The 8,773-nt window shown below is 46.5% G+C and overlaps 1 protein-coding gene across 3 annotated transcripts in view; it reads right to left on the bottom strand.

Annotated features, from left to right (window-relative positions):
- Positions 1–253: 253 nt before the first annotated feature.
- Positions 254–8,773, bottom strand: part of VPS35L (VPS35 endosomal protein sorting factor like) — an 83,281-nt gene continuing 74,761 nt past the window's right edge. For all 3 annotated transcript variants that reach the window (XM_060282388.2, XM_088657078.1, XM_035131197.3), the window contains exons 29-31: positions 6,469–6,587; positions 1,961–2,107; positions 254–606 (exon numbers count right to left, since the gene is read on the bottom strand). In XM_060282388.2, coding sequence (XP_060138371.2) covers positions 508–606; positions 1,961–2,107; positions 6,469–6,587 — 365 coding nt within the window. In that variant the 3' untranslated portion in view covers positions 254–507. The remainder of the gene's footprint in view (positions 607–1,960; positions 2,108–6,468; positions 6,588–8,773) is intronic.

Here is an 8,773-nt window from a genome sequence, read left to right as displayed (position 1 = left end):
TCTCTCCATTTATATGATGCTTTAAAATAAAAAAAGGCCCAACAGAAAGGTGCTCTGAGAGATGAACACTGAGTAACAGCTCCCTGTTAATCAGATGTACAAGCCCATCTTTCAAAGGCTGCAGCACTCAAAAGACATTGCTCAAACATGCTGGCACAAGTTATCTCTCCTCTTTTCCTTACATCCCCATCAGATTTGGATAGAAAAGTTATTTCCAATCTGAAATTGTAAGATACTGTTTCACCGACCCCAGTTAGCATTTAAATCACCTTTTAATGGTTAGCGGCTGTGCAGTGGGGAAACAAAACCTCATTTCAAAAATGATGGCGCTGTCAGGACACATTTTCCTTCTGTCTCTGACCAAATAAATCTGTCACGCACCAAGGGACTCTACAAAATGAAAAAAAGATATTGAACTCCGATAATAGCCTAAAATGCAGCCTGGAGGGTTTATAGGCCTTAGAGAAGGACCCTCCAGTACATCCAAGTTCAGGAGGCTATGATTTGTCAGGTCCTTGACTGCAGAGGAAGTCGTGCAGCCAGATCGGTAAAATGGCTCAGCTCAGGGTGTTTGCTTTGCTTCTTGATGTATTCCAAGGTTTTGACCTAAGATGGAAAGAAGCGGGGGCGGGGGGAGGGGAATAAACAGTGAAAATCAAGTCCTCTCTCTCTACAGAGAATGTGTATCTGCTTCAGAATGGGTTTGAAACCACTGAACAATGTGGAAGCTTGGCAGTGCTCTAAGCAACATCTGTGGCAGTCCTCAAAAACCAACAAGATGGCAGAGGCTTCCAGAGGTTGGGAGTAGGGCTGGGCGATGTTGGGTTTTCAACATCGCAGTGTATCGCCAGCCAAACACCACAGTTTGGCGATAAACTGTGATGTTGTAAAAAGCTGCATTGGCACCAGCTGGTGAAGTGATGGGTGAAACTGCTAAAGCTCTCATCATGGAAGCTGAGGTGCTTATACCTCAGCACCTCGTGGGCTGTGGCCAATACAACTGGCCCCAGCCTGCTGCTCATCTGGGGGGGGGTGTAAAGCAGGCATAGGCAAACTCGGCCCTCCAGATGTTTTGGGACTACAACTCCCATCATCCTGTTAGCTAGGGATGATGGGAGTTGTAGTCCCAAAACATCCGGAGGGCTGAGTTTGCCGATGCCTATGCCCCCTGAGTGAGCCCTGAGTCCCCTTCCACTCACGTGTGGCCATCCTTGGCCAGGCTCTGCTGGTGGTGGAGAGCTCCTGCCCCCAGCAGAGGCAGCCCTGGTGTCCCTGCCACTCGTGCTCGAGCAGCAAGGACCTTGGGGCTCCTTGGCCAGGCTGCCTCCACCTTCACTGGTATGGGGGGCAAGTGATCTACCTTGCCCGTTCGCCCCCCACTCCCCAAAGACGGACCAGTAACCAAGTGCACAGAGCCTGTTGGGCTTTTTGCATTTAACTGCCTTAGCCTTCCCCTGTGCGGGTGCACTGCCTCTTTCTTCTGAGGGTTGTTCACCCCTGGAGGAAATATGCAGCCCACCGTCCTGGGTGAAGTCCACAAGATGCGGGGTGCAAAGCAGCACCAAAGAGCCCCTACACCGCCTGCCTGCCTTGCATCAGGAGGGTGGGCTCCATCTTTCTGGGAGGAAAGGCGCAGCACTCTCTCCCAGATGAAGGCAGCCAGGCGGTAGCCAAGCACAGCTGCAGCCCCGATCCTGCTCCTACTCGAGTGCAAGCAGGAGCGCGTCCTGGCTCTCAACCGGGAAGGGCAGGCTTTCATTGCCATTTGGTCCCATTTTCCCTCTCTGTAGCTATTTATTTTATAGCTGCCAACTTCTTGCATCTGATGAAGTGGATTCCAGCCCATAAATATTGATGCTACAATAAATCTGTTAAGTCTTTTAAGATGCCGCAAAACTCTCTTGTTCGAATACAAAGGTCACCCCCCCCCCCCGCCGCCCAGCCTCAAAATTTGCCTTACCGTAATTTTTGTGTCTGCGTAGCCGTGCCTCTGCGCCAGGTTCCACAAGTTAACAGCGAGCTGGTTGAGTTTGTTGTTTCTCAGGTCTCCATGGGCCAAGATGCTATTGAAGAGGTTGAGGGCCAGCTGGCTCTGCCGCTTTAAAGTCTACAACATTTTAAAACACAGAACTCTTTTAGCAGACAGACATGTAGCTTGCAAGATCATACCCAGAGTTGCAGAGGAGAGGAGAGAATCAACTGGCGAAATGTCGGGCTGCAGATGTTGCATTTCACTGCCATTTGGGCCCATTTTTTTATAGCCTGCACCTATTGATTCACATCTACCTACTGACAATGCCACATCATGCACCTGATGAAGTGGACTCTAGTCCATAAATGTTTGTGCTATGATAAATCAGTATTAAAATTGACACAAGACTTTTTGTTGTTTGGTTACAGACATTCAACTAACAAGTGTCAAATTTTTTGCCTTGTTTTGAGATCAACAGATGTAATGATGGAAATAATACTATTTTTTATTTTTATCATCCGTATGTCATCTTTTGTTTCCAAAGGTAATTGCATTTCCCTTAGGTTGAAGCTGCAATAAAAGCACTTGACTGACAGGCACATTAACCTATGGCTGAGCAACCCCTTTTGTTCCCTTATCAGCCCCTCCCCTCATGTCTTCTGCCTACTTTAAATTTTTAAACCCTCTTGGAAGCAACAGTGTCATTCAGTATTTCACGCAACACTGTTAGAACACATTAGGTAAAGGTAAAGGGACCCCTGACCATTAGGTCCAGTCGTGACCGACTCTGGGGTTGCGCGCTCATCTCGCATTATTGGCCGAGGGAGCCGGCGTACAGCTTCCAGGTCATGTGGCCAGCATGACAAAGCCACTTCTGGCAAACCAGAGCAGCACATGGAAACGCCGTTTACCTTCCCGCTGTAGCGGTTCCTATTTATCTACTTGCATTTTGACGTGCTTTCGAACTGCTAGGTTGGCAGAAGCTGGGACCAAGCAACGGGAGCTCACCCCGTTGCAGGGATTCGAACCGCCGACCTTCTGATCAGCAAGCCCTAGACTCTGTGGTTTAACCACAGCGCCACCTGGGTCCCTGTTAGAACACATTACAAAATAGCAAAAACAAAGGCAGTGTCACATAAACACTGACCTGCACATGCAGACTGTCCCTAGTTCAATCCCATTCCAAAGAATCTCAAGTAGGAAAGCTGGAAGAGATCTCATCCAGACACACAGAGAGCCATAGTAAGACTGAGCTAGATAAGCCAACGATCTAACCTCAATTGAAGGGAGTTTCATATGCTCATATATGTTTACCCTGAAGATGCTTCATAAAAGCACCACACCAGGGATTCTCTAGCACAGCTGCCAAGCCCTAGAGGTGTGCCATAGCAATGCCAGCATTTTTGTTGTTGTTTAGTCATTTAGTCGTGTCCGACTCTTCGTGACCTCATGGACCATAGCACGCCAGGCACTCCTGTCTTGCACTGCCTCCCACAGTTTGGTCAAACTCATGTTTGTAACTTCAAGAACACTGTCCAGCCACCTCGTCCTCTGTCGTCCCCTTCTCCTTGTGCCCTCCATCTTTCCCAACATCAGGGTCTTTTCCAGGGAGTCTTCTCTTCTCATGAGGTGGCCAAAGTATTGGAGCCTCAGCTTCAGGATCTGTCCTGCCAGTGAGCACTCAGGGCTGATTTCCTTCAGAATGGATAGGTTTGATCTTCTTGCAGTCCATGGGACTCTCAAGAGTCTCCTCCAGCACCATAATTCAAAAGCATCAATTCTTCGGCGATCAGCCTTCTTTGTGGTCCAGCTCTCACTTCCATACATCACTACTGGGAAAACCATAGCTTTAACTATACGGACCTTTGTTGGCAAGGTGATGTCTCTGCTTTTTAAGATGTTGTCTAGGTTTGTCATTGCTTTTCTCCCAAGAAGCATTGCCAGCATTACCCCTGTGTATTAGGCTGAATGCTCTTTTGATCTTCCCCTTTGTCAGGATGTCCCCTTTGTCACTCTGTTCAACTTGAGAAGAACAAGAGCTGCTCTCCCCACCCCCACCCCACCCCCGCTTTCAGAGGCAGAGCTGCCAGCCATCGCCCCAAGGAATCAAATCAGCTGAAGAATAGTTGGAAGCTGCTGAGCCATTGTGGCTGACCTGCCACATTAATTAATGCATTTTATACTTCACCAGAGCCCCCTCTCAATTTACCCAGCCTTAACTGTTGCCCGGTGTGAATTACTGCTGAAGCAAGCAGGGGAAAGAAATTAAAACGCTGCCTAAACGCTGCTACCAGGACTACTCGCTCATGCATGCACGCATGCAACCCAGCAAGAAAGAGTTTATGTTGAATGTAACATAGGGAAAGGCTCTCCCAATAAGATGTTGCTACAGTTGGACATCATCCATCTACAGCTACCTCATTCTACAGGAACATTAGCCCTGCTGAAGTCAAGCGACTGCTCTCTCTGCACTCCCAATGAGTGGGCAACGAGAGATGTTCTTAATACAGCACTTATATTGCTTTATGAGCTCATAGGGTGCATTGCAGTAGTCCGGTCTCAACGTTGCCAATAACCACATCACTGTGGCCAGGCTAATGCTCTATCTAGGAACGGCCAGAGCTGGCACACCAGCCCAAGCTGATAAAATACACTTTTCGCCACTGCAGTCACCTCAGCTTCTAGGGACAAAAACAGTTCAAATCGCAGACTACAAACTTGATCCCATCCAGAACAGGCCTGATTCCTGGACCTGGAAGCCACCCACCTACAGAGCCGGCATCTTGTTGGGATCTAATTCTTTATAATAAAGTGCAAGTGTCTCTGCGTCCAATCCTTGTGTCCGTGGGATTGCGCTACTGCGCATGTGCCCCATGGACAGGCGTTGGGACTTGGAGCGCAGAGACTTCAGACGGCCGGGCAGAACTGTTGAAGCGGCAGGCGTGCGCGGGCATGCGGCAGGCACACAGTGGGATGTGCTCTGCGCATGTCCCCGAGGTTGCTAGAGCAACAGGTCTGTTCTAGCACCCGTTAATTTAACGGGCTTCATGATACTAGTACAGTATAATAAGCTTGTTGGACCTCATCCAGCCCACCGTTGCTTCCGGGCACTGGCACAGCCACTTCCGATTCAGAGCTGGGTATAATCAGTGTACCTATACCTCAAATGAACTCTCCCAACAGCTTCATAGAGATGTCAAGCCATACTGGGGACCAGATGGTAACTTTCAGAAGGATGCCATGGTCAATGGTATCAGGAGCCAGTGAGAGCTCAAGGAGAATTAACAAAGAAGCACCACCACCATATGCTGCCTCTTTCACACTAAGTGCCATTCACCAGGGCACCCAAGCCCAATTCTGTTCTAAAACCAGAGTGGATTTGGCCTAGATAATCTTCCTCCATGAGTGCCTTGAGAGTTGCTACCACCCTCTTCAGCACCTTACCCCTATAGGGGTTATTTGTGACAAGCTGGTACTTTTCACTTTTCTTGGGATCCTGGGTGGGGTGGTTTTTTTTCTAGGAACTGACAGACTGCCGCCTCTTTAAGGTTGGCAAACATCACACTCTCATGCAAGGATGCATTTTCTATACCCAGGACTCACCCACCCTTTCCTCAGCCTGCTCAAATTAGCCGGGATGAGTCAGGGCCAAAGGAATACATGGCTGATTGACTCATGGCCAGCTGATTCACTGCAAGCACCTTGTCCACGTCCTCAAGCCTCAAAAGCTGACCCTTGTCCTACAGACCTAGATCAGATGGTACACTGGACACTTCAACCAGACTGGTGACAACAACAACAGCGTCAATGTCATCACAGAGGCCTGGGCAGCCGTCCTTGTCTTTTGCGCCACTCACACTCTGGCCATCGTCCAACCTGTGTTATAGTCTGCAACTCCCTAGAATACCAATGAACAACATGGGCTCCTCCAGGCTGGAGAAGGCGCTGGAGTGATTGTGTAGATAGCCCACCAAATCTCACTGGTTTTCAGCGAGACTAAGACCTCAGCAGAATCAAGAGCTCTGTCCATCACAAAATCTCCCAGAGGAGTCAGGAATCCAATCTCCAAGGGCAGACCAGCTCAATGGGCCCTTCACCCCTGCAGAGGAAAACTTGACACCATGAGACCAAACCTCAGCAGGAAATGGTGTGACCATAATAATGGTGTAAGCAAGATATGTTCAGAAGGAAAGGAAGGAGAGTAAAACTGAGGCTTTATCAGTTCAAGGCTTTATCAGTGGCCAGCAGCATAGGAGCAGATTCCAGGCCCAACACAACGCTGGACGCAAACTACGGAAAGTGTTTGTGCAAATATTTGTTATGTAAACCAAGTTCCCCCAAGCTGGTGTCCTCTGGGTGTTTTGGTCCACAGCTCTAATCTGCTCCGGCCAGCATTGATGATGGGTATTGTAGTCCCACAAAATCTGCAGGGGCACCAGGTTGGGGAAGGCTAGTCTAGACGGGTGTCCCAGAAGAAGAAACTAGTTAGCACCAACCTCATCCTTCCCAAGGTTCTTGAGATGCTCCAGGATCTGGGCTATCAAGGTTTCACACAGCTTGTTGGTTTCTGCCAGGAACTTGGTATCTCCACCATACAAGGTATCATTGGATTCAACTGAGAAAACAGGTTTAGGAATAAAAACAGGGATGTGGGTATTCAAGAATGCCTGACAGAAGACAAAAAAGTAAACATTTATTGGTGCCTGTGTTTTATTTTCTTCCTCTTCCCTCCGTTCCTTTTCGCGTGTGTGTGTGTAAGATTGTAAACCTGCAGGCACGTACTGTCTCATTTTAATTTATTGTATATAAGGCATTCTGGGAGCCATTTGGGCTGAAACATGGGGCCTAAATACTCTCTATATAAAATAGGAATATTTACTTTTATTAAAATATTTATGTTCCGCCCTCTTGCAAAACATCAGGGCAGTGCACAACAACATGAAATCGTCACAAAGCAATACAAAAACATCTCAGAGAAATTCTATCTGCCTTTCAGTTTTCCAAGAAACAATGGATTGTATCCAATGCTAGTCCCACTCAGAGGAGACCCATTAATTCATTAATTTCAGTTGGTCATAGAATTGTAGAGTTGGGAGGGAGCCCAAGGGTCATCTCATCCAACCCCCTGCAATGCAAGAACTCTCAGTAGGGCTTAGCTGGATACCACCCATTCCCAGAGGGCAGAGCTAGTGCACACATACATATACCTGAGCTTGAAATTACTCCATCTGTAGAGTAAGCTATGTGCAAAGCAGAGTCTGAGCATCTTGGCACATAGTGAACTACAAAGTTGGATGTGCATTCAAAACATCCATTTAGGCACTGATGGATCTGTTCTGTAACTTTTGCATGAAAATTCCTAATGGCAAGTCTTAAGTTGTTTTGACTATTGGAAACCAAAAGGGGGGGGGTGGATTTCATGCATACAAAATGCAAATACCCTCAGCAGATTATACGAAAGTTCTAAGAAGACTCATCTGAAAATTATGTTTCTGCTGGGAAATACACTAATGAGCCAAGTTTGTCTAATTATTCGGACTGATTAAAGCCTCTAAAGTTTCCTTTCAGAAATATGAAAAAGTTGCTGTTCTTACAGAATGCTCTTTGATTTTCAAAACAAGAATGCTTCCTCTCACTTTAGTCTTTTCTTTCAAATTAGAACACTGATCGCCATTGACTTTATGGTACATTCAATAATTTGTTTTCAAAGAACGTAACATCCCTAAGACCAATTTTTATTTCACTTACACAAATATTTAAAATTATGCCAGAATGGTGTCCAAGAATTTGAAGCTTCTCAAAATAGTTTTCTCTGAAATACAGTGGTGCCTCGCAAGACGAATTTAATTCGTTCCGCGAGTCAATTCGTAAGTACTTGATTTTACAGAAATATTGGGATCTGCTACACAATCAAGACAGAAGTATTCCAGCATTTGCAGCTTACTCCAGTGGCCTTACCCACACTTCATTTAAGCTATCTGCAAGTAAGCTGTGTATTTTTAAAGAACTACTTCATCCACTGCTATGGCAAGGGAGAAAGCAGGGCAAAAGCCTTCTTTCTTTCTTTCTTTCTTTCTTTCTTTCTTTCTTTCTTTCTTTCTTTTTCTCTCTTTTAGGGAAATGTCATAAGATTAAATGAGCTTGAGCATGCCTGCACTAGTAAGATATTATTATTAAAGTTGGGAATACATGAAGTTCTTTGAACCAAGTGCTTGAGAGTTACTGATGCAAAGCAGGGCTTAATCCCAGGTTTTGCACAAATACGGTTTGCAACGTGTGGATTAAGTATTTAGGCTCTTTGTGCAGGATCATAATCCAATTGCACACTCAATACTTGCTTAGTAACCGAAAAGGATTTATCAAGCTGGGCTAAAGGGAAAAACAAGCACCAAATTGAGGCTGAAAACATGACCCTGGCTGGATCTTCTTTCTATTTTCATGTCACCTTTCTTCCAAGGAGCTCAGAACATTTTATATCATCAGCCTCTGCCAAACTGGCGCCCTCCTGTTTTGGACTACAGCTCCCATCTGCCCCAGTCAGCAAAGCATAATGCTCAGGCTGATGTGAGTTGTAGTCCAAAATATCTGGAGGGTACCAGGTTGACAAAAGCTGGTGTGCATAATCTGCCGCCCTCACTTTATCTTCACAACCACCCTGCAAGGTAGGTTAGACTAAGAGAGACAGTGACTGGTCCAAGGTCATCCTTGAGTACTAGTTACTACATCACACTGTTCTTTAGCTGAACTATGTATGTTGAATCCCTACAAGGTAGGAGAGGGGGATGATTCAAATCAAGCCCA

Source organism: Zootoca vivipara, chromosome 13 (genome assembly GCF_965207765.1).
Source record: "Zootoca vivipara chromosome 13, rZooViv2.hap1.1, whole genome shotgun sequence".
Taxonomy (NCBI): Eukaryota; Metazoa; Chordata; class Lepidosauria; order Squamata; family Lacertidae; genus Zootoca; species Zootoca vivipara.
This window is presented reverse-complemented; position numbering and strand designations above follow the sequence as displayed.